This window comes from Gallus gallus, chromosome 15 (genome assembly GCF_016699485.2).
Source record: "Gallus gallus isolate bGalGal1 chromosome 15, bGalGal1.mat.broiler.GRCg7b, whole genome shotgun sequence".
Taxonomy (NCBI): domain Eukaryota; kingdom Metazoa; phylum Chordata; class Aves; order Galliformes; family Phasianidae; genus Gallus; species Gallus gallus.
Genome location: NC_052546.1, coordinates 7,072,646 through 7,098,018, shown reverse-complemented (window position 1 = coordinate 7,098,018; position 25,373 = coordinate 7,072,646). Strand labels below are relative to the sequence as shown.

The following is a 25,373-nucleotide window of genomic DNA, read 5'->3' as shown; positions in this document are numbered from 1 at the left end:
GTTTCTAAATAATATTGTAAACTGACTGCTGCATGACCGACTTTCATAAATTAAACAGTCAGCTTCAATGTGTTGCTTTGGTTTTTAAGACCGAGATAAAAGGGAACTGAAGAGGTACGAAACCCTAATGGGCTGTAACACAGCCAGTCTGCACTCTGCTATTTATCGCCCTGCTCAGCAAGATGGACAGTTACTATTTTTATAGTAGCCTGAAGCGAAGTGGTGGCAGTGAGCACAGTGGTTTCCCCCCAGCTCCAACCTGATACCAGGGGGTGGCAAGGGGCCGTGTCCGCCCCACGCTCACCCACCCCTGCCCCACAGCAGAAGGGCTGAAGCTCAGCCACGCCGTGCAGGCAGCTGTGCAATGTGCCATAGGAAATCGCTGCGGGGGTTGCTCAGCGTTTGACACTTTTCCTCTTTCTTTCCAGCACCTACAACACTTGAGTCCTTCCAACAAAAGCTGTTAGCGCTTCTCCTCAAAGGAAGCGACGTTGCCAAAACCTGGAGGTACCACCACAAAGATCCATATCTGAGATCAAAATATCACAGTGTGTGTTTCTCTCGGGGAGAACGCGAATGAGGCAGACGTGCCTTCCTGCAGCAGCTCCCAGCTTTGTGCTCCATGGAGATCCCCAGGGCCCCTGGCTGCCGCCAGCCACCAGCACTTTATCCCCTGCTGCTGCACGCCTGGTGCCACAAAGGCACTGAAGTTACACCTCATTTTCTATTAATTATACTCTGAAAAAGCCAGGCACGAACGCAAGGCAGCCCTGCCCTGCAGCAGTCCTCCTCTGTCCATGCTTCAACCACGCTGCAACCACCCAGCAAAGCACTGCTGGCTGCCAGGTGTCAGAGATTTCCCTAAGTCACGGGCAAAAAATAGGGCCTCATGCAGAACTCTGAAGGCATCTGTGAGCCAAACGGGACTCTGTAATATGCCATTCACACCAAAGCAAATGACATACAACAATAATTAGTGAAGATTACACAGCAATTAACATGATTACAATTATGGTAGTTGAAATAATTTATACAATAAAATCCACACATGCACTGCAACACATGACCAGGCATAAAAGTGCGTCTCGGATGCTTTTCCTGGTAACTCATAAATAGAGCCAAGATAACTCCATTCCAGGGAGAGAGAAGAAATTGGCCTCATTTCCGTCAGAAAAGGATTTTCTCTCCACTCCATCATCTACAGAAGCTCCCAGCTTTCAGTGCAGTGGTTTGCTTTCGATGCAATTCAAATCAGCATGGCACAGCCCAGCCTTGTGCCCAGCCCTGGGGTGCCCCTGCCTGCACCTCGGGTCAGCAGCTCTGCAGGGATGCTCTACAGCAAGCGGCAGGATCAGCCTGTCGAGCTTAGAATTTGCTTCCTAATGAGAAATGGAAGGCTTATTCCAACTCTGCAATGTGTCATGCTTAGTGAGGCTTAGCCCTGCTGTCCAACATTTTGTACAAGCATTTAAATAGTAGAGAATTAAAGAACGCGTTAATCAAGTCTCTCCTTTCCGTGCACTACCCTGACAGTAATAGCCTTATATTCCTTCCCCTGGCTTTTGACAGCTGTTTGTTCAGGAAACATCCCATGTGTACGACTGAGGAGTGAGTGCTACGGAGATTCATTTGTCAATGCTGGGAGTTTGTGTAAGACAAAGGAATCTTGATACGGAAGAGCTCATTGTGCTGATCTTGTCTTTATTACCTTGCCTATCCTATTCTGCTTGTTGCATTTCATATTGACTCCTCTCTAATGTTTCCACTGCAGATTAGCTGAAGCCAAGCACAGCCACCACACTGGGATTTGCAATTGGCCTTCTCACAAACCCCAGTTGCCAGGTAATATCCAGGTCTAGGTGCAAATTTCCTTTCACTATGGCCATGGTCAGTCCAGTAAGTTATTTTTATTAATCCCCCAGCCTACATACCCGCTTTTTTATTATAATTCCAGTATACTTCATCTCACAAACACAATATAAGCCATAACTTCTGATTTACTGCCATGCACTTAGGACCACAGCTAGATCAGCTGGAGCAAAGGATGTCAAGTGATGCTGAGGGGGATGAGCCCAGCAACTGCTCCCAGAGTCCCCATTCCTATGCTGCCTATCCCTGAACACCATCCCTGGGGCCACAGAAGAAGGGGCACCTGAGTCCCATGCTTCAGGCAGCAACCCCCAGCCCCGCATGACCTCCATCAGCTCACACTGCTGGCTGCAACGTCCTGCAGCAGCCAATGCCAAGAGCACATGATACAGAAAAAACCTTTCTTCCGTTTGTTATAAAGTTATCATTCAGCACATCCATGCATGAAAAATAGAGGCAACACCTTCCTTACTTGGGGCTCATGCCCTGGAGCTGCTTCAGACCACGCTGCTCCAGAACAGGATGCAGAGCTGCTCAGCAGAGTCTCCCCAGCACCACGCAAGCCAGGTGCCCTCTCTGCACCCACGACCCTTCCATTCCTGAGATGGAGCCACCCAACCTTGGTCTACAGCAAAATTCATCCCATTCAATTGCTACACACGTGACACCAAGAAGGGCTTTGTCAAGGATGGGTGCAGTGCTGGCCGTAACACAGGGCAGATGTCACTGCACATCCCTGTGCCGCATGGCGCAGAGCCGAGCAGTTCAGCCACACGAGCGCCTGGGCCACCCTCCAGCTTGCTTACAGCCCGGCAGCACTGCTGTCAGAAATTAACATATTTCATATTAAAACTGTATAAATGCATACTGTTTCTTCAGAAGCAAAAAGCGAGCATATGGCGTACAAATCCTCAAATAGTCTGCTTCGCCTCTTTAAATTATCTCTGGAGAATACATCAAGGGATATTACACCGCTTGAAGCACGGTTTTGATGTAGTGGCTTTCATCTGGCGTTGCGCTGATCCTGGCCTCCCCCATTTGGATGCTGCAACCTCAGCTCCCTCAGTTCCCTCAGTCCTTGTCCACATTGGGTGGGACACGCCACCCCAACACATGCTCATTGCTGTCACATACACACTACTCAAGAGGTAAGTGATGCCACAGGCTTGTGCCATGCTCTGGTCAGCCCCGTGCCTGCCCTGGGGTCTCCTTTACTGCTCTCCACTTGCAAAGTACTCAGCTTTGCAAAACGCTTGCAGATGTCAGGCATGGAGCCTTGCAGGCTCTAAGCCAATCAACATCTTTCCTTGGCTGAACCACCCCGAACACAATGTGCTGTGCAAAACAGGAGGTGGCATGTATTTCTCATTGCAAAGAATTAACAAACTGATAACTTAAGGCTCTTGTTAAACTGTTAGGGCTGACCTGTGAGTGGTTTTCACAAATTGATTTTTCTCCTCAAATCCCTGAAGATATCTCAGCTGAAACGAAAAACAGTGATGCAATCCCCACTGGCAGTCCCTTACCTCAGGCCCTGGGTGCTGCGGCTGCCGACAGACAGCGCTGAGATGCTCCCAGCCACGCTGCCACCGGTTGGAGATGACCACCCTATAGATGAGCCTGGCCAGGAGCAGAGGCTTTCTGCAGGCTCCAGACTCAGCACAGAGCCAACGCTGGAGCAGGCATCCCTGTGGGGAGAGCAGAGTCCTGTTAGTGTCAGGATGGGAGTTTGGGGGCCGCACCCTCTGCATCCTGCAGCTCATTGGGAACAGTGCCCCCCAGCAGCCCTGCTCCAGTTCCAGGCTGGATGAGATCCTTTGGGGTTTTCCTTCAGCCCCGCACAGAGCTCACTCACGTCTCTCTCTTGGAGCACAGCGTGTCCCGCGCCGTCTGCACGCTGCAAACAGCAGACAACAGAGTCAGCAGCAGTATGGCCTCCCAAAAGTCACTGTGTGAGGCTGGCGAGTGCGAAACCTTTCCGGGTGAGAAGTGTCAAAACCCACTGCTGACAGAATGGCAGTGGGTCTGTGCCTGAGCCAGGTAACATCCTCCCAGGCAGCAGTGATCAGGGCCATTCCCAGCGCATCGCATGGCTACAACCCCCCACCCACTGCAGCATCACCAGGCACTGCCTGCACTGGGGAACAGTATGGAGCAGAGAATTGCACTGCTGCCAAGCGTGGCAGCTGAGGACATCGCTGCCGGGAAACACTTCTCACCTTGCTGTAATGTGCCAATTGTATTGGAAATCGCTTACTATGAGGGAGTGAATTTCTGAGCTTGTGGATTCTAGCTCACCCTTCCCCCCTCACCTCTCAGCATCGCTATCATCGCTGGCGCGCAGCTCCTCCAGGGCCAGCTGCAGGTCGGCGATGCGCCGGATGGCCGTGCCCAGGTCTGCCTGCAGCCCTTGTCGTGCCGCCGCCGCCTCGGCCAACTGCTGCTCCTGCAGGACCACACCGCATCAGTTCCCAACCCACCACCTGCAAACTCATCGTGTAATGCATGCCCTATCCTACATAAGTGAGCAGAGCTAGAGCAACAACCCCACAGAGGGGGTGTTTTTTAAGCTAGGGCACAGAAGCACTGGCACAGGTTGCCAAGGAACAGTGTGGGGCTGGAGATGATGACAGGCTTCTGGGGCCACTCACACTTACTGAGTACTAAGCACACCTGCTTAGAAACAAAGCACTTTCCAGACATATCACCAGCTTATAAGAAAGCCAGAAGTTTAATTTATAATTTAAATTGCAGAGAGGAAAGCCCTAGCAGGCTGCACAACACAGCAAGCACTGCAGACCTGGCAGCACCCGCAGCACCGAGGCACCAGGGATGCTTGACCCATCCTCATCTGATGTCAGCTCCTCTCAGGGTGAACCCAAAAAGAACTCTTTGTGCAGTTTTCTAAACCATCACATGATAGAGAGAAAAGGAGAGGGAGCGCAAGCTGCAAATTCAACATGATTGAGGCTGCCAGCTGTAAAATTGCCATCTCGGTGGTGACAAGGTGAGAGATGATTTGCAGCGTGGGCTGCGACAGGCCACAGTGCGGGAGCCAGTGGGCTGTCAGAGCAAATAACAGGAGCTCAGGGATCACCAGGCAGCCGGACCCGAGGGGAAGAGCATTCCAGTTCATAAAAACCATGCAGAGAAATAGCCCAGCTTGGGTTGCACCGTATTGCTGTTGCTTCTGAATAGGTGCCAATACTGGTAACACCCTGAGAGCTGCCAAGAAGCTTCCCAAAATTCAGCACTCCCAAGCCCTGATATGGCTGATAAGATCCTCTATTGAGCTAATTCCTTGGCTCCGTGATACTGCACAAATGAAGTGCAGTTTGCTGCCTGCATTTAATTCCTCTCCCCTACTCTGCTGCTGCTGCTGACCCAGCAGGCACTGATGTGGGTCCTTGACAAGGAGCAAAAGAATTTCTGATCCTAAAGGAGAGTGCAGTACTCAGGCAAAGTGGTACTGCTACAATGGACTCCTTCCAGCAGTGGCACTTTGGCCATTGCCACAGGTACCAAGTTGATCAAACACGAAGTGCGGTGCCATGCAGAGCTGAGAGCAATTCACAACATACTGTACCCTACAACTGTCTCATGGAAGGGAATAATTATGTCAATATAATTAGATTTTGAATGCGAAAAATTATCTTCATGATGCAAGCTGACAATAAACATCCCAACGTCAACCCACTGCTGTCCCAGCAAGCTATCAGACACCTCTGACACATGTTGTTTCAATCTAAATGTAAATGCACAGAGCGTTTCGTTGTTAGTACAGCAACGGGTCTGAGTGGTAACATCTGCACACGGGCAGAGCTTCCAAGTGTTGCTGAAAAGGGGAAAGGAAAAAAGGTCAAACACATCTATTGAGAAAAATCACAGTCTGCCCCTCACGTGGGGAGAGCCTGGCACTGCCTGCAGAGGCAACACAGGTGGAACTGCTTGGGCCAGGCACTGCTGGACCTGGTGTAAGAGGACTGGATGATCCCCAGAGGTCCCTCCCAACCCCCACTGTTCTGTGATGCTATGAGTTTCCAAAAGCTGAACCCTGCTCCCAGTACGCAGAGCTGAGCCCTCCACCAATCTAACCAACCCTTCAGACACAGCAGAAGCCAGCCCACCTGGCTCAGAAACATCTGCTTAATCTATATTTTATCTTCAATAAATAAAATATATCTTCTGCCTGTTTCTGCAGACAATCCCATGCTAGGTTTCCCCACACACACACATCAGCAGATGAACCGACCCAGCGCACAGCACCCAAACCCCAAACTTATTAGAAGATAAGTTAGGAAGAGATAAGCAAAAGCAGCAGCAAAGCAGTTGCTGGGATGTGCAGAATGCCGAGCGCCGCATCTCTGCTATATGTTTGTGGATCTGCTGTCACAACACAACTGCCGCACTCTCATCCACCCGAGGTGAAGTGTAATCTAATTAGCCCAATTTGGATTGCTGCTATCTGAATAACTTAGCATACACCTGCAGTATTCACCAATCATTATTTTTTTTAATTAAGTAATTAGCTTTCGGGTTCTCGCAAAGTTTGAAGTGACAACATTTCCACGGCTGCAGTCTCAAGTGGGATGGGGCCCCAACACCAGCAGCACTGTCAGTGTTGTTAGCAGCCGTTAAGTGCTGATGATTTCCTGGGCAATTTGCTGCTCCAATGGCAAAGCAGAAATCACGTGCCCACTGCACGGCACAGCTAATCAGTGTGTACGGCAGAGCATCACCCGCCACTTCCCATCACCCAGACTCACCTCAAAGGGCCTCTCCATTGGGTGACCTTGTCACTGTTCTTAGCCTAAACCATTGGCATTTAAAGGAAAGAATAACACTGCAGGGCCCAGAGAAAGGGCTGCAGGGGCTGTGGAGCAGCAATGACGTGGTCTGAGGGAGGGGCTAGTGACCATTAGCACAAACTTTCCTTATTTCCCTCCTCAGTTTCACTAGAACTGCCCAAATGAACCCAACCTTAAAGCTTGCAAATAAAAAAAAACCAACATAAATACCAGGCTATGATATACTACACCTTGCTAGACTGCTTGGTAATAACAGAGCTGCAAGTACAAAGGCTATCTTCCATCAAAGGAACCTTAAACATGGTTATTTACACTGTGACTCTCACCTTCAAAAAACTCCACAAAAATCCATGTGAAGAATATTTTAGCATCAGTACTTTGATTTTCAGTGGAAGTAGTTAATTATTACACTGATGAATTTCACAGCTTCATTAGAGGCAGCTGACTTTAAGAAGACGATGCGGTGCAGCAGCATGGCTCAGAGCTCTACACCCTTCCCTGCCCTGCCAAGGCAAGGGCTCGTGTTGGGACGAGCATAAATGCATGAGAATAGCAATGAACAAAGAGACCCAGGCTTGATTTCACACTCCCCAGGACTGGCTCTAGCTTGGAAATCCACCTCTCACTACGTGCCACAGCTCAGGTTCTGCTTTGTAGCAAGAAGAGCTGCAGGTCCTTGGGGGAAATTCAGGACATGAAACTGAAGCAAAGACAGAGACAGTCGAGGCCAAGAGCTGCCCCCTCCATTAGAAAACGTGCGTCCCTTTCCGTGATGGTAAGGGGCCTGGATTGCTTTCAGAACTAATTCTTCCTACAAAATTCATAAGACAGAGCCATCTGCCTGGCAGACAGCTCCTCAGCTCCCATCACAGAATCATAGAATGGCTTAGGTTGGAGGGGACCTTAGAGACCATCTAGTTCCAACTCCCTGCTATGGGCTGGGTGCCACCCACTGTACGAGGCTGCCCACGCCTGTGCCGCGCTGTCCCTGCTGCAGGTCAGTGCCAGCACCACGGACAGCTCCTGCCTCCCAGCTGCCCCAGTTGGTTCTACAATGAACGGGGCACACACCGCCATCCTGAGAGCCACCAGAGGTATGGGGACAGGGCTTAATACGATGTAAAGAGCCTCCAGCTCCGACAGAGCTGTGAGAAGGAAAACCTGATGTAGAGGCAGTAGTTCTCAGGACCCCAGAAAACAAGACCCATTCCCAATCCCTGCTCAGCAATGAACATATCCAATTGTGAGCTTCTTAAACCCCAACAGCGCCTGGTGAGTGCACAGCCTCGCAACTGTTTATTTAAATAAAGAAATCGTTAGGTGCAGACCATGACTTAAGTAATGTTAAGTGAATAATTCATGCAGTATCTATAATAGATGGGGGATTTAGCGGGAGCAGAGCTGTAATGGCTCTCTGTTAACTATTGATGCCTGCTGCTCAGTGTGCCTGAGCGCAGCTCTCCTGTGATGCTTGGGGAAGTGCAATCAGAGCGATTCCATGGGGGTCCCCGGGACCCCCCCTCTACCCTCCTGCAGCTGATGGGTAACCTCAAATTTCCAGGCTGCTCCAGCCCCCACATCTGCCACGAGTTTGTTCATGGGCTTTTGTGCCATGTGCCCAGGAGATGTCTTACGTTCTGTGCAAACACAGCAGCCAGTGCCATGAGGCAGCACGCAGGCTGGAGGAGAAAGGACAAAGCCTGTTTGCAGCGTGCACAGCGGCTGAGGAATAATTCACGCTGAAGCACCGCTCCCATCAGAAAGGCTGGCAGCCTCGGGGCGAAAGAAATGGTGAATTCTCCTTGATTGTTAAATAAAAGATTATTGATAAAATAACCGCTTCTAATGTGGCTGTCTTGCTAGAAGAAATGCAATATCTTTCAATTACTGCTTGGAAGCAAGACTTTCCTTTTGTTTACTGAAAAAACACAACATGAAAAGAGATGCGGGAGAGGACTGTGCGATGAAGGTGAAGCTATTTTTGCCGCACTCCCAATCTGCTCAGGGCTTTGAGCACACAGAGCAGGTTAACTGTTTGCTGACATTGACTGGGACTGATTTGCTGCATAGAGGAGGCATGGCCAGGGCTGGGCATGCTGTGGGGACTGAGCTACTTGTCTGGTCTGTGCCCAGTGGGTTGGTACCCCATGGGCATTGCCTTGTGCTGGGTGCACTCCCTGCTGCACAGCATGTGGAAAAGTAGAGGGTCTGCCAGCCCAGCTGCAGAGAAATGAACACAAGGTGCAGCAGCAGTGGCTCAGTTCCATGGGCAGCACCATAGAGCTGTGAACAGCAGAACCCCCTGAACCGTGGGCACTCCCCTACCAGCTCCACACGCCGGCGGCTGGACTCCAGCTCCCTTTGCACCAGCTCATCCATGTCTGCCTTCATCTCCTCCATCCTCCGCTGGTAGTACTTGGTGCTTTCCTTCTCCCGCGCTTCTGACTCAGCTGCCTTCTCCAGCTCCTCTCCCATCTTGATGATGCTGTCTCGCAAGCGCAGCACCAGCACCTGGGAGGCAGTGAGATGGGATGAGGAGTCAGGAAACTCAACGAGAGAGCACTCTCCCCAGGTGCCAAGCACCCTACACCGACCTCTTGCCTGGAGCCCCGTGCTCACCCTGCATGGTGAAACACAGCCATACCTCGAAGCGCTTCATCTGCACAGCCTGGAAGTCCAGCTGGCTCTCCAAGTCACGGATGCGGGCTTCCTGTCGGCTGATGACGGCGCGCTCAGCAGGGCGCTGCTCCAGGCGTGCCACACTTGCCTGTGCCACCAGCAGCTGGGGACAGAGATGTCACAGCAGCTGCCAGCAGTGTGCCCATCACCTCCCTTCCCCAACATGAGATGGTCTCTGTGACCACAGTAAGGCCCCAGGGTGAGCAATCTCCCTGCAATCCCCTCTAAAGACGAAACGAACACATGGGACCTGCTATGAGCTGCCAGGCACAATGGGAAAATATTGCCCAGAGCTCCCTGAAGGGTGTCCTTCTGTTCACACTGTGCAATAAATTCATGACAGTAGCATGGATTTTTGAAAGGAAAATGTTACAGCAGGACAGCACTCATTTGGGTTTCTTTTGCTTTTCTCTTCTCAGCACATTCTTGGAGGACAGCAGGCATAAAAATTCACAATTCACCTCTACGGACAGCTGCTCCACTGAGCCTTTTCTTCAGCTGTTACGCCGGGATCTCCAAAGCAAACTGCCCTTTTAGCAATGCTGGCACAAGCTTCGTTCAGATTTATATTTGACCCAGAACGAGGGGAATTTGTCATCTTTTATCTGGCCTATCTCTACAACAGCTCTCACTCCATCTCAGAGTGAGTGAGTGCTATCTCCAATTCTTGTGCAGCTTAGCCACGCTCCAATAAAGCACTTAAGTTAATGGGATTACTCATGTGTTTAAAATTAAAGGCATGCACTCCAGGGCAGCGGAGCAGCCACAGAAATGAGGCTGTGTTGTCCCAGGCCCACAACCCTGCTTCTCCTTCATTCCCAAGAGCCATGTAGGGGAAAACCTTGCTCAACCTCAGGCTATCACTGGCAGAGACAGATACTTTGTGCAGGCAGCACATCCCATCCCCATCACCATGTCCATGCCCATTCTCATCTCCATTCCATCCTCACCTCCATCTCATTCTCACACCCATTCCCATTCCCATCCCATCCCTATCCCTGCTGGAAGGCAGCAGGTTCCGTGCCTTCCAGCTCCCAAGGTCATGAAAGGAATATTAGCAGGTGAATTGGAACCCGGCTGTTTTTCAGAGGAAGAGATTGCTTTGCAACTCCTCAGTGGTTGACTTCCAACAGTTGACTTCCAAGGAAGATGGCATCCTGCTGCCTGCTCCCATGTGGTTCACTGGGCGTGGGGACAACAAAGGCTCTCACTACTGAGCTCTGTGCAGAGAAGCCGGGCGGAAAGTACCTTCTCTTGGAGGCTCTGCTTCTCCTTCTTCACTTCTTCCACCTGCGTCTGCAGCTCCTGGATCTGAGCAATATCTGTTGCAGACTGGGGAACAGAGAGCCAGTAATGGAAGTGGGCCCTGGGGCCAGTGTAGCACAAGCACCCGAATGCTCCCAGGCAGGGAGCACACTGCACAGCAAGCCTCATTCTGCTGTCTGAGTGCAATTTCCCTAATTTTCAAAGCAAATATTTGCAGACCTCGTGGTCAAGCTCATTTCCCCAAAGTGCTTCCAGATGCCAATTCTCAGCTCTGTAACATCACCACGGGGGAACAGGCTTGGGAGTTCTCATCTAGCCCAGCCCCATGCTGACAGCTGCTCCACCAGGAGCCCTGGGTTCCCTCTCTTGGGAGAGCCTGTCCTAGTTTGGGTGCTACACAGAAAGCCACAGCGCTCTCTGTCAGTGCTCTGAAAGATCTGAGTGACAAAACACTCAGGAAAGTACCGATAGACAAAGATGCAGATAGGGGTGCTGGGGCTGTCTCTTCCTCTCTGAACAGCGTCTGCTGCCCAACAGCCCTGCTGTGCAAGCAACCCCACTGGGACATTTGCTTGGAGCCTGGGTTTTCCAAGCACCATCCAGGCAGGGAACACTGCAGAGCTGGCACCGCCCGGCTCCTACCTGTGCAATCAGAGCCTTGTGCTTGGCCATCAGCTCGTTCAGGTCCTCCTGGTCCTCGCTGACACGTCGCAGGAGGTCGTCTCTCTCATGCTGCATCTGGATGAGCTGCTCATCCGCCTGAGGGCAGAGGGTGTGCATCAGAACAGGACCCAGTACGGCACCCAGCTCTGCTGGGCTGGGATTCCACACCAGGAAGAGGAAAAGGAACTCTGGAGGGGGGTTAAGGGCTGCTGTGTGCTTTCAGTCTTCCTATCCATTGAGCCACCAGGGCAGGTGACTCAGTAAATAGGCTGATCACTGCGCCAAGCACCGTGCTGCCCCAGGAGCGCACCAGGGTCTTGTTCCTGCTCAGCATCTCCATCTCCACGTGCAGGTTCTCGAGCTCCTGGGCTGCTGCCTGCTGGGACCGCTGGGCCTCGGTGCACCTCGCCTCGCTCTCTTCCAGCTGTGAGAGATGGAGGGAGATGCTAACGACACACATGCTGCTCCCCTGCTGCACAGCCACATCTATTTGCACTGCACTCCCAGAGCGCTTCCCCTGCTCACACACCAAAAAGTCAGCCTTTGAAAGTCTGCTCTGCTCCTATGACCTTCTGCTGCTGTGTTAGAACCAGAACATTTCCCTTTGCAGTGGCTGTGTTGCCAACACCCACCCCATCCCGCTGGGGCTGAAGCATGCGCCCCATACCACGCGCCCACTGCCTTGGCAGGATAGAGCTGGGATCATTAATTTGCAAAATTATGTGAATTACATGTAATTCCTGATTAGAGCAATTCATGATTTGGAGTTTTCAAATGGGCTTTTCACGTCGCATAAATTGCATTTGCAAATACACATGAAATAACCACATTTATGAATGCTAATTTGCTTTCGGTTTTTATAGCTCAGCCATTAAAACAACAATAATCTTAAATGGGCTGCAAACACCCGGAAGATGCAGCATCTTCCCCAAAGTCCTCACTGCTGAGATGGAGGAACATACGTGGGCTGTACCTGAACGTGCAGTTCCTTCCCTGCAGTGCTCAGGTTTCTTTTGTTTATCAAAAAGGAAAGCAAACCCCTCACCTGCTACGTGCTCCCTGTGCCCTTTCCCCGTGTGTTGGGGCAATGCAGGGCTCACATGCTGATGAGGATGGGGCTATCCCCACTGCCAGCCTTTGGGCACTTCTGCCCATTTTCAGTGGGGATGTTTCACTGCCTCTTTTCACTCCTTCCTTCAATAAAAAGTGGTCTTATGAAGCTCTGGAGCAATCCTCCCTCCATTTCCTCAACTGTTTGCAGTGAGTGAGATGTACTCAGAGAAGTTCAGTGGGTAATTTGCTCCCCTAGTGCTTAACGCAGAGGAAATTGAAGTCATTTTTTCCTCAAGGCCAATGACTCTCCCCGTCTTGGCAGCACCGCTGAGGTCTGTGAACAGTTGCAATACACAGACAAGGGGCCTGAAGCGCCTGCATTGTGACGGCCTGGCTTTGAGCAGCAGGGATCCCACAGAACGGTGGTTTAAAATTGCATTCCTGAGTCCAGCCTTGGCCCATTTGGTTGAATTGCCCAGGCAATCTATTCCCATAACCGCAGAGCCCATCTTGCAATGGCACATGCCACCTTCCCACCTCTTTCCATTTCCTCCCTGAACGATCATCCCAAAGCCCCATATAGTTTAACCAGAGAGAAACTCATCTCCAGGACCTCTCATTAAACACTTTCCTCTCAATTTGCGCAATGGAATTTTCCCACATGGGAAGAATAGATTGAAATACCCCCAAAAATGCATAATGTATGAATGGGTGAACAACATTCATTTGCTGCGCTACGCCATCTGTTAAATACCTGCATGAAATGGATGCTTCAGACTTATTAAGAAACAATGCTATACTTTTAGACCATATGGATTTTGATTAACGGAAATGGTGGCGTTTTAGCGACGTTTTTATTCTGGCAGAGATTTGTGGGCTGGTGGTAGGATGGATCGGACTCTGAAAAACCTCATCATGAATGCCATTAGGAATCATTTCAATTTAAGGGACGACATAACCATGAGGCATTTTTAATGCGTGCAAAGTCTCAGTGTTGGCAGCATAATAGAAACGCAATATTCCCAATATTTCCTCTGTCCTTCTCACAGCACAAAGCAGCAGGGCTGTGCATCACTTCCAGCCCTGGAGCGGGACTCAGGAAATACTGAAGGCTTCATTGTGAAGTGTGGTGGTAAAGAGAGCAAAACAACTCACTGTGTCTGTGATCACTCAGGAGTTCAAGCAAGTGGAGCTCCTGCTGCCCTCCGGTCGTGGTCATTCCCTGATTGAGCTGCTCAGATCAGCAGCATAGAAATGGACATGGACGTGGGAATGGATGTGGGCACGGGAATGGACAAAAGCATGCGCATAGGCATAAGCACGAGAATAGGCATGGGAATGGGTATGGACATGGACACGGGCATGAGCATACCAGCGGCCCCATTGCAGAGCTCACCTTCCCCTTCTCCCCTGTGCAGGTGGGAACAGCTGCTGCTCACAGCTGTTATTTATGCAGAACTATTATCTCAATTATATTTGTATGTTGTTGGAATTGCTCATGCCTCCAGATTAGTTTGTTTCCAGGGAAAATGCACAATGGAGATTAATTACTGCGTGGTTTCAGAGGACTGGCGTCAGCTGCCCAGCCTTGGTGCTCTGCACATGCCACAGCAGTGGCACCTGTCACCAATCTGAGGGCACAGTGACCTGTGTGCCAGCCTCAGGCTGGGCTGCACCATGGCTCTCTGTCTGCCTGTGCCTCCACAGTGCACAGTGCCCACATGCTCACCCCACATCAGTATGTGGCACCCGGGGCGTCTGCACTCAGGCTGCAGCATGTGAGCTGTGGTCCCTGCTCTGGCAGCTTGTGCCTCGTGTGCAGCCATTTCTATGGCAACACGCCTGAAAACAAGGCCTCTGGATTGCGTTATTAGAAGGCAGAAAGCACACTGAACAGAAGGTAATTAACAGGGCTGCCTAAAAAAGGAAAAAACACTTAACCGCTGTTGGCGTAATTACAGAGCAGTGCTTCCTGCAAGACGACCCTCGCCAGCACCACGCGCTGCACGGGGTGAGCACGGCACCGCAGGGCACTGCTCACCTACATGGCCCCAAGACCCACGAAGTCCCTCCTGCGGTGCCACCTGGCGCAGGGAGAACGACTGACACCCCTAGAGAAGCAGTGATGTCCCCACACAGATAGCATCACCAGCAGCACAGTGAGGTTGTGCCCAGTGGCAGAGTGATGCTCGCCCGCCTGCTGCCCTCCCCCCACAGCCCTTGGTGCCCACCTGCTTCTGCAGTCGCTGCAGCTCAGCAGTGCCAGTGGCTCCGGGCTCGGTGGGGGCAGCCAGCAGCAGCTGTGCATCAGCCAGCAGTGCGCGTGTCCGGCGCAGGTCCCTCCGCAGCCGCTTCTCCACATCCAGGTCACGGTGGCCAATCTGGGAGGGAGAGCAGCAAGCTGAGCACACATCGTGCACCAGAAGTGGCAGGCTGTAGCAAAATGCTGCATTTTTTTTTTTCCCCCCACTAGGATGCTGGTTCCATGCAAGGCATTTGCCCGCCCTGTTCTTCAAGTGTTCCCATAGTGTCCCATCCCATCTCTGCCCAGGGCACCTCCAGCACTGTCACTGGGGCTCCTCACATGGCCCAGACTGTGGCTGTGCTGGCAGGTCCAGGGTCATTCCTCCCACCCTCCCCAGATTTGAGGCACCAGAGGCCTCAAATTTGGAGGGGAAATACCCCACAGTATGCTGAGAGCTGCAGCAGAGGAAACATGAAAGCCTTTGGGTGATGGAAACAGCCAGAAAAACTTGGGGATAAATGGTAAGGAGAGAAACAAAGGCATGAGGAAGTCAGCCCAAAAGGGAAAGAGATAAATCATGAAGCACTGGTGAGGAAGGCGTCCTTGAGAGCTATTAACACATCACTGATGCAAGGCATTGGGAACCTCCATCAGCCCCGGAGCTGTGGGACTGAGGCTGCAGCATCACGGGGGGAGCACCAGATCCCCATGCAAGGACCTCCAGCAGCAGATCACCACTGCGCTGTGCCCGACACTCCTCAGTGCTGTCTGCAGCCATTTAAGGAAGGGAAGGAGGAAGCACCTCCAAAAAAAAAAACCCACCCTCTGCGCTCCTCCTTCCAACAAAAAGCAACCATGGTTACGCGGATAAAAGAATGAGGAAAGCACTACGCAGCCAGGACGTGGTTTCAAGCTAATTGAAGAGTGGGAGCATTTTCCGTTCCATCTCCTTTCCACAGCGTCTCTTGTTTCAGCCCCGCTCTCCTATTTTCTGTTCCCTGGCTAAAATTAATAGTGCGGGTTTGACCTCATAACCTGCTTCCTAGTAGGCTGGCATTTGCTGAAACCCACAGTCGTTGGCATCTCCATTGCCTTAATTAGTTTTCTGGGTTGGCTTTTTTCCCCTTTTTTAATAAACTGCTCTGAAGCATGGCTACCCACTGTATGGCAGGCAATATTCATAACAACCCTACAGCAGAGCCGACTTGCTGCTATCCCCACCATCCCTACAGACCTTATCTTGGACGCCATTCAGCACCGTTTTCTGCATGGCTCGATGTCTGCCCTAGCAGATGGATTTGGTTGGGAAGGAGGCAGCAGCACAAAGCCAGGCATCGAGCTGACCCTGTCCCACCCCCAGTGCCGTGTGTCCCTACACCGTCACCTCAGGAACTGGGGCATGAGAGCTGCAGCGATGACCAAGCTGATAAATGCTGCTCAATGGAGCTGCCTCCATTCCTCGCCTTCTAATTGAACACGGAGCAGCTGGGTGTGCTTTCCCCATTACATGTGCTTCCATCACTGCCACAGACACATTAGAGAGTGAAAAAGGATTTGTTCAGCAAATGTGTCTGGGACAGAATTCCTCCGCAAATTGCAATTGATCAACTGTTTTTCTGAGCAGACGGAGCTGCTGCAGAGTCAGTCGTGTTTTGTTTGACTCGTGAAAATACCAGGAAAAAAGCGGATACCTCCCTTTATGGATGGACCTTCCCAGTGATGCTGTACAAAGAATCAATGACTGCGCCGGGGAAGTTGGCCGCGTCATCTCCCTGTTCACATGTGCTCCATCATCCTGTCTGCGTGGGCAGCATTTGGAGTTGGTTGAGCAGAGCAGCCAGCCCAGCCCCATGCTCACCTGCTCACACAGCGTGCCCACGAGCCCCTCCAGGTCCTGCTTCTCGCGCAAAGCTGTCTGCTTCTCCTCGTGCTCCTGCTCCAGTTGCATCTCCAGCTGCCGGAGCTGTAATAAGAACACAGGACATGCAGAGTGAGGGAGAGAAGGGTGAATGACATTCTGTCAGCATGAGTGGCCACAGCAGTACAGCACAGACATGCTCATGGGAGCAGAGATCTCTCCATCTGCCTCCCAACCCCCGCCGCTTTCCTTAAACAGCAAAAGCAAAATTCAACAACTGTGCCCAGGCTGTGCATTGGGCTGCTGCCTTGGTGCCTACAGGGGAGGAAGGACCCCTCATCCCCCAGCCCAACCTACCCTCCTCTGGCAGGACTGCCTTGCATCCTCCAGCTCCTCGTCCTTGTCCTCCAGCTCCTTTTGGTGGATCTGCTTCATCCGCTCAATCTCCAGCTCCAGCCTCTGGTGCAGCTGAAAGACCCGAAGGCAATGCACCCACACTCACACCTCGCACCGCAGGGTCCCCCCACACACAGGGCTGCCCTACCTGCTCCAGGTGATCCACATTGGCTGTCTGCCTCTCTAGCTCCTTGCGCTGCTCGGCGGTGCTGGCCTCCAGGTCCCAGAGCTGCTGCCGGAGGGTGGGCACGGAGCAGGAGTCCAGGGCACCGGGAGCACTGAGCTCCTGCACACGGCCAGCCAGCTGCGAAACCCGCTGTGCCAGGCTGGCCCCCTCCGCCTGCTGCTGCTGCTCAGGAAGGGACAGAGTAGGGTCAGCACACTGATCCCAAAGCACGGGCTGCTTCCAACCACAGCACCAGGCAGCTGCACAGCTCCATGTCCAACACCAGCCCAGCTTTTGGAGCAATCTTTCCCCTCTTGGTGTTGCTCTGGACCTCAGTTTCCTCACCCAGAGTGCTCTGGCAGCCCCCAGCCCACCATGCTGCTGCCACACTCTGACTTCTGCCCAAATCACAGCATCATTGCGCTCTGCTCCATGAAAGCATGGGCACAGGGGAAGCTGGAAAACACAATAGAGTTGTGTTCCTGCTTTCCAGCATGGATTCTGGACCCCACATCACTGGGGTCCTGCCCTGGGGGCACAGCCCAGCAGTTTCTTGTAGGGGGGGGGCTGAGGGTGGAGGCATGAAGAAGAGCACAAGTGGCTCATCAGCCAACCAAAGGGATGGGGTTTAACTTGCAAAACGTGATCTTGTTCTGGCAGAGAATACATAAGGCACCCCCTAGAGTGGTGCAAAATGTAATCAGAATCACTATGCTGGCTTTGCATCAGATTGCCTCTGTGATTGCACAGACAATGGCTTTGTTCTGTGCGTTGTTCACAGGATGCAAAGCAGCAGAGCGGTGTGCTTCCTTCTCACCTCCAGGCTCTGCTGCAGTTTGCCCATCTCCCACCGCAGGGAGGAGTTCTCCTGGACCACCTTCTCACGGAGGCTCCTTTCAAAGGCAGACTCTCCCAGGGCCTGGGCCAGCTGCAGGTCAAACCTGGAGGGAAGTGCATGGTACTGCTGCCAGCGTGGTCGGGCAGGAGGGACACAGGGCTACTCCTCAGCCTGGTCCTGCCAAGCACTTTTGTGGTGACAATAAGATGCCTGTGCTCTGCAAAGTTCTGTTATCACTGTGTGAATCCTGAACTTCTTGGCATGCTGGCTGCAGGCAGCGGTGCTGAGCAGCAGCAATGTGCGCGTCAGAGGTGGCCAAGAGCTGAGATCTGCTGCAGCAGCCCCCCCTGGCCCAAACCACTCCAGAACAGGTCCAGCAGCCCAGAGAGATGGCAGTACACACCCTTCCAGCACCAAAACAACGTGATGGCTTCCACGCACCAGGGCTGATCCCAGAGGGAAGGGCATTTCCCCCAGCAGCACAAGTAAGGATGTGGCACAGTGAAGAAGGCTGAGCATCCTCAACCCTGCACCTCCCTCCCCAGTACCCCCTGCCCGCTCCTGGCCTTACTTCTTCTGCCGCTTCTCCAGCTCATGGTTGCGGCTCTGCTGGCTCTCAGCGAGCACCCGTGCATCCTCCAGCTCGCAGGTCAGCCGTCTGCACCGCCGCCGTAGCTGCTGGGCTGCTGCCCGCGCCGCCTGGCACGCCGCCTGCACCTCACCCAGCTGTGGGACAAGATGGAGAGTGGCAGGGGGCCGGGGGTGGCACTTCCACCAGCCAGACCCCCCACCACCGCAGAGCAACCCCTCCAAGAGCAATGCTGCCCTGCACAGAGGGATCGGTTTCCCCAAAGGTTGGCATCACGCAGGGCATGGTGGCACACGGAGCTCTCGCCCTCTGGGGAATGGAGTCGTTAAGGAATGACTTTAAGTAAGCAAAATCTTGCACTAATGAAGCCTGTAATTCTGAACGAGCTGCCTGAAAGCAAATGGGATGTTTTGCTTTACTCAAGCTCTTAAGTCTGGGTTGTTTCTCTTATTACTTTTTAATGTAGCATGAATAACACCCATCTTTTTTCTTTATGCTTATGAGAAGTGACCTGCTACCCAGCACTCTCCAAGAAGCACACCGGCTTTGTATCTCCTCTGCAAAGCTTGGGAACTGCTGTTTATTTACATGACTAGCCCTTAGCATGGCAGATCATGCCAGCATCCCTCCCGGTCTCCCAGACCCAAGGCTGAGCCACTACACACCCCACAGCTTTCCACCCTGTGCTCACGCTCACACCTGGCCAGAGCTGAATTTGGCCACGTTCAGCTGCAAAAGGGACTTTTTGAGCTAAAAGAAACTTCGGGGTACTTATTCTCAAGCCAGCAAAAATCAGACAATTTCCCCAACAGCGAGCATCTGCATTTCTGATGGAGCCCCAGGAAGCTCCCCCAGCACCACTGCTGGGCAAGGAACACCAGTTTGGGAGTATGAGCTTGGGAATGGCTTCCAGAGCCCCACATCCAGCAGCTCCCTCCCCTAATGCTTGCCTTTTGCTCAAGCCCTGTCCGGGAGCTGAGCTCGGCGCTCAGCCGCTCCTCCAGCTGTGCCAGCCGCTTCTGGAGGAAGGCGATCTCCGTCTGCGCGCAGTCGAAGCGCACGTGCCACACATCCTCTGCAAATGAACCAGAGCTGGGTGTCATGGCTCCCATGGGGCACAGAGCACAGCTCTGCTTTGTGCACCCAAAACTGTACACGGCCCCTGCCCTAGGCAAAGCATGCACACGTCCCATAACTCCTCAACTTCCCCATCGCTCCCAAGTGTGCTTTAAGCGCATGCTGAGTTGCTGGGAGCACTGGGTGAGCACCAGCAGCCCCCTGGGGCAGAAAGTCTACTGCCTTCCCATCCAACCCCCACACAAGATACATAGAATCATAGAGCAGCTTGTGTTGGAAAGGACCATTAAAGATCATTGAGCTCCGGCCCCACTGCCATGGGCAGGGTTGCCAATCATTAAATCAGGCACTAGATCAGGTTGCCCATGATCCCATCCAACCTGGCCTTGAACATGCAAGAGAAAGAGCTGCCAGCCACCACTGAGAGAGCAGTGCAGAATGACAGCATGCTAAGAATGCAGAGGGGTGGCCAGGGGCCAAGGGAGCGGGGCTGCTCAGGGGACCTGTTGGCTGGACACCCGAAACATGCATCATGTCCAAAGGGCAGCCCTACCTCCTTCAGAGCCACTTATCTTCATCTCACGAAGCTGAACCAACTGCTGGGCCTCCTCCAGCTGCTTCTGCACTGACTCCAGTTTCTTTTGCACTTGGTCGTGTTTGCTCTGGGGAAGACAGGGAAGGAGGGAGCATCTGGACCCACTGCTGGGGCATTCAGGCAGAGTGAGGCTGTGCCGAGACCGTGGCTCTGGGCTCTCCTACCTGCAACTCCTGCAGCTCCCGAGTGCCCCGCAGCCTCTCTGCCCTCTCCCCATCCAGCACCTGGCAGGCAATGTCACCTTTGTGCCTCTCATCTGACAGCTCCATCGTCAGGTCGACGATCTGGGGGCAATGCGGTGTCAGGCTGGGCAGCGCCGGGCATGTGGGCACACATGGACCCATCGTCTCCCAGCTAGAAGCTGCCTGCCCTTTGGTGGGGAGTATGCACACTGTCCTGCATGAACCCAACAGTGGTGCCAAGGAAAGAGCAACCACCAGCAAAGCGTGTGGCTGCAGCACTGTGCTCACATGGCTGCCTGCAGAGAAGTGCTGTTTGCGTGGCACTGCCTGCATTGCACTGCCTGCAGGGCTTACCAGATTCCTGCATTGTTCTAGCTGATTAGGGGTGAAATTTCCTTTGAAGCAAAAAAAGCACATGAATAAAAGGGTGTTATTAATCTGTTAGATTAATTTCACTTTCTGCAAATGCAAACACAGCCTTCCCTGCTAATCCAGCTCTGCAGGTCTATCCTTACGAGGGGCAGCATTAGCCAGGCCAGCAGGCAGCACGCAGGCTTCAAATACTCCTGTTCCTGCATCCAGCAGCATTTTAAGGCACTTCAATCTGCAGACATGCTATAAAAGCTCTCCAGAGGTCCAACAACTTTAATTTGGGTAAGTAAGCACAATAGGCTTGCTTCCCCTGGGGAGCTGGTGTTTTCTAGGTCTGTCATAAAGCATTAGCCTCCCATGGCAGTCCTCAGCCTCAGGAGTGCAATTGCATTTCTAAAGTGCAGAGCTACAGCAAAATAATCAGTAGTCACTTCCCCCTGAAGAAGAGGGTGTGTGGCGAGGATGCTGGCACTGCTAAGCAGAGCACTGCACCTAAGATCAGAGAAACAAGCAAATCCAAAGCGGATCAGGGCTGATCCGCTGCAGTGAGCGGGATGATCCTGCCATGCTCTTTCCCCTCATTATTAGCATTGGTCCCATTAAACAAAGCCACTCGAGGTGCCTGCAGAGGTCACCAAGACAGCTGCTTGGAGAGCATAGTGGGAACGTTAAACAACCACATTTCCTATTCTAACAGTCTCCTTTTGCCAGCGGAAGGGACGGCATCCACACGGTCACCCTGTCAGTGTGCTGGCATCGGTCCCAAAGGCCACCAGTGCACAACGTCTGGCACCTTGCCTCCATGGCCACACTCATCCTGACAGGGCGTAACTTCGACATGAGAGAGCAGAGGGCTCTTTCAGGCCCTACCTTGCTCTCCAGCTTCTCGGTGTTCTGCCTGAGCTCACTGCACGACTGCTCCGATCTCTCCAGCTTCCTTCTGAGCGCCGCCAGCTCCTTCTAGGTAAGATTGCAGGAAAACACACACTGAGAGCTCCGGCATCCTCAGTTTACTTATGACTGTCTTGTTTTCTTTGAAAAATAAGTGGGAGAGACACGGCTGCCTTATTAAGAAAATTTAGTGGACAGCTTTGAAGGCTGCTCACTGCAATTGCTGGGACTCCAGCTCCTGACATGAATTCCATTGGAGGGAATGTCAACTCTGGTCTATGTACAGAGCACATCCTCGTACATGCAGAGGCAGTCTCAAAAGGAACGACGGAATGGAGATTGGGCAGTGTTTTTTTTATCTGAGCCAGCCTGGAAACATCTTGATAGGACATCCCTAAGGCGAAAGCATGAGTGGGATGTTGGGAAATATGGACTGAGAATTTAACAGAGGTCTCATAGTGTGACAAATCATAGAATGGATTAGGTTGGAAGGGACCTTAAAGATCATCTAGTTCCAGCTCCAAGGGATTGGGTGAAACGTGACATTCCCAGGCCAGTAAATACCCGTGGGAGGCTCACATCACCAATTCTGGCCTGGGTGGAAGCACAGCTCTGGCAGTAGCACAGAGAAAAGTCCCCTGCAACAAGACTGAGTTTGGGTGCTCAGTTCACCCATCATCCCAAGGAGCTCAGCTCAGCAGGCCCAGCACCAACAGGCTCTTAGGGAGGACAAAGCAGAGCTCCCAGAGCATCCCATCTCATTGTGTCCCATCCCATCCCATCCTACCCCATCCTGTTGCATCCTATCCTATCCCATCCCATTCCACCCCATCCCATCCCAACTCATCTCATCCCATCTCATCCCACCTCATCCCATCCTGTTGTGTCCTATCTTATCCCATCCCATCCCATCCCATGGAACTTACCTCTTTTACTCGCAGCTGTTCCTCTGCCAGGTTAACGCTGAGCAAGGGCCGCACGCGGCTCAGCAGCTGCCACCAGGGCCAGTGCCGGACTGCCTGGAAGACCACCACATTCTTCTGGATGCAGCGGACGGCGAGGCGCTGTACCTGCGGGTATCACAGCAGCCCTGACCCCGTGCAGCAGCCCAAGCATACACCTTGGTGGACTCGGGGCATCCCCAAACCATGGGATGGGTACCTTCAGCCTCTTGAACTTCTGACGGCTGAGGAAGCCCTTGCAGGCTGCCTGGAGGAGGATCAGCTTCTGAGCTATCAGCTTGTCACGCTGCTTCTCCAGCCTGGAGAGAACACCTGCCTTCAGGAACACCTATGCAAGGAGAGAGCGATGTGCACCCTGGGAGCAGCACAACCCTGGCACTGAGCTCAGGGCTGCCCCAGTCACTTCCAAACCCCATGCAACATCTGCATAACACAGCTTCAGTAATAACGAATGACACTCATGAACCCAAAGGTATACCCCAAGAGTTGCATTTTAAAAGATGCCAAATTGAATCTAAGAATAAACCCAGGGAAGATGGCTTTCTTGAGATAATGTTATGATTGCTCCACCACCTATTTGATTGTCTCATTAAGGTCTGCATTAACTTCACAAGCCAGCGAGTTTTAGAAGCTAGTGCAAAATCAATGCTCAAAGTGATGGCAAAACCAACTGCCATATAACAAGATGTGACTGGAGCTGCTATCGCACTATTGATTAAGTACAAGGGTTTCATAGAAGAGATAATTGCAAACTGGACTGCGCGGGATAAAAGAAAGTTATTTCACTCCACAGAACCGTTTCATGAGTTCTTGCTTTATAGACTCTGAGAGCTGAAGGCAAGCATGCATACGAAATTAATTTTCCTTTGAGATGATCAACGTTAAGTTCAAACTCTGTTGCTGGGACAACTGCTGTCCGGTCCAGCAGGTATCACCCCTACCCAAAGAGACCGAACTGCCCGAGCCCCATTGCTTCCATGGGACATAGGAGGTGGCTGGGTGGGGTTTCAGGATGAGGCACACTACAACCCTGGGTGATGTCTTTGTACCTGGCTGCGTCCTATGGCCACGCTTTTCTTCTCTAGATCCAGCGCCTGGAAGAGCTCCTCGATTGCCTGCAGGGAGGGAGTGCATTGCAAATCCCAGCTTACACTCTGCTGGCGAGGCCCCTCTGCCTTCTTTAATGACAATATTGACCTTTTCTGACTGTCAGACTTGTCTCATTAAATCCCGGGTTCTTTACTGAATGTGCACCCACTCTGGCAGTTTGCACAACACAGCACATGTCCATCTTTGATTGATCTCCCCTCAGCTCCGTGGTTTGCCCACATCTCATTCCAGGCGTGCAGGCAGCCCTCCCCAGCTTTGCTACTGATTTATTATAAAACCTGTTCAACTGGGAGATCCTGGCCTTCGCTCCTTTGGCTCTCAGGCTCCGTGATTGCCAGCCCAGGTGATGCTGGGCCCTGGGAACCATATGCTCCTTGAGCTCCATTGGGTCCCTGGGGGGTGATTCTGCCTTGTCCTCAGCTCCACATATTCTGGGACACCCCCAGTCCTAACCCAGCAGGGTTTCCAAAGCTCTTTGCTCTTAAGTATTAAAAAGAAGCAGTAATAGGCTTCATTTCCAGGCTGGTTTCTCCAAGTCCTCTCCATGGTGCTATAATCCTGGCAAATGCAGCCCACGCTAGGAGTGATTACAGCCTTTGCAAAAACACAGCCTTAAGGAGGAGAAACTCCGGGGCTGAGAGCAGAGCATATCACCCACTGCTGTTGGGAGAGGATCAGCAGAGCTGTAGGCATTGACCCAACAGCAGCAAAACAATAATAGCATTGAGTGTATTGAATGTCTGAGGCAGAAGGGAGCTGCCTTCCTACCCAGGGCATGACCCAGCTCCTTTGAAGAGCTCTGGTAATTGCTCCTAATTGCAGAGGGGGCCCTAACTGTGCTGAGTATGGGCATGGGCAGAGCCCAGGATGGTGCTCTCAGTTGGGACATACCTTGCTCTCGTCCGGCACCTCGTAGGCAGATGTGCACTTCTTCATGACAGCTGGAGCCAGCACCTGGAAGCGCCGTCGGAAGTGGGCCAGGAGCAGGCGGTCCGCATACCCTGGGGACAAGAGACACCTCTGGGCAGGATGCATGAGCTGGGAGTGAGGTTTGTACAGCTGAGGAGGGAGGGAGCAGTGCCGGGGCTGCTGGGGCATGCAGCAAAGTGGGATGCAGCGGGGGGGGCTGAGGGAGCTGAGCAAAATGATGGTAAAACAGAAGCAGCAGGAAGAATGCCAAAGATGTCCTTGAGACGGCTGGATAAGGTGGCATGTTATGCAATGCAGGAAATGTCCCCAACCTCCTGCTTGGGCCTTCTGTGACCCCTCAGGGTGCAGGAACAAAGCCATGCGTGGGTCTGCAAAGAGAGCACGGGGCACTGCACTCGTTGTGCTCGGGCTGTGCCACCAGCAGCACGGAGACCCTGCGCAAATCCCCAGAGACATGGGCAATGTGGTGAAGCAGGCCCAGCGAGAGGCAGGGCATGAGCAAAGCATGGAGGGCTGAGCAGGGGCTGCAGGAGGGCAGCGCGTACCGCTGCGGCGCAGGCGCAGGGCATCCAGGAGCTGTGTGCCCCCCAGCTGGGCTCGCAGGGCCGGCACATCCAGTGGCAGTGGGTCTGCCTTCTCCACCGCTGTCCCTGGGACCAGGGAGTGCACAAAGTGCAGCTGGGAGCGCCGCAGAAGGCTGGTGAGAGCGTCCTAGGGGGAAGCAGAGGTCAGTGGGACTGCAGGTAACCAAGCAGGATTCTTTCTTCCGAAGTCACGGGTTTTCTGTTCCCAAATGCATCACTCGACGATGCCCTGTCCCTGGA

At 52.6% G+C, this 25,373-nt stretch overlaps 1 protein-coding gene across 1 annotated transcript in view; it reads right to left on the bottom strand.

Annotated features, from left to right (window-relative positions):
- The window catches only part of MYO18B (myosin XVIIIB), a 45,246-nt gene that overhangs the window by 4,607 nt on the left and 15,266 nt on the right, over positions 1 to 25,373 (bottom strand). Inside the window, exons 20-42 of the mRNA XM_025155534.3 lie at positions 25,095 to 25,260; positions 24,511 to 24,620; positions 23,559 to 23,624; positions 22,709 to 22,837; positions 22,474 to 22,617; positions 21,527 to 21,616; positions 20,267 to 20,386; positions 20,061 to 20,169; positions 19,381 to 19,505; positions 18,413 to 18,567; positions 17,821 to 17,944; positions 16,986 to 17,186; positions 16,799 to 16,909; positions 16,442 to 16,546; positions 14,570 to 14,719; positions 11,596 to 11,709; positions 11,265 to 11,381; positions 10,605 to 10,688; positions 9,322 to 9,459; positions 9,003 to 9,188; positions 4,182 to 4,315; positions 3,725 to 3,766; positions 3,396 to 3,557 (exon numbers count right to left, since the gene is read on the bottom strand). Of these exons, the coding sequence (XP_025011302.2) occupies positions 3,396 to 3,557; positions 3,725 to 3,766; positions 4,182 to 4,315; positions 9,003 to 9,188; positions 9,322 to 9,459; positions 10,605 to 10,688; positions 11,265 to 11,381; positions 11,596 to 11,709; positions 14,570 to 14,719; positions 16,442 to 16,546; positions 16,799 to 16,909; positions 16,986 to 17,186; positions 17,821 to 17,944; positions 18,413 to 18,567; positions 19,381 to 19,505; positions 20,061 to 20,169; positions 20,267 to 20,386; positions 21,527 to 21,616; positions 22,474 to 22,617; positions 22,709 to 22,837; positions 23,559 to 23,624; positions 24,511 to 24,620; positions 25,095 to 25,260 (2,882 nt within the window). The remainder of the gene's footprint in view (positions 1 to 3,395; positions 3,558 to 3,724; positions 3,767 to 4,181; positions 4,316 to 9,002; positions 9,189 to 9,321; positions 9,460 to 10,604; positions 10,689 to 11,264; positions 11,382 to 11,595; positions 11,710 to 14,569; positions 14,720 to 16,441; positions 16,547 to 16,798; positions 16,910 to 16,985; positions 17,187 to 17,820; positions 17,945 to 18,412; positions 18,568 to 19,380; positions 19,506 to 20,060; positions 20,170 to 20,266; positions 20,387 to 21,526; positions 21,617 to 22,473; positions 22,618 to 22,708; positions 22,838 to 23,558; positions 23,625 to 24,510; positions 24,621 to 25,094; positions 25,261 to 25,373) is intronic.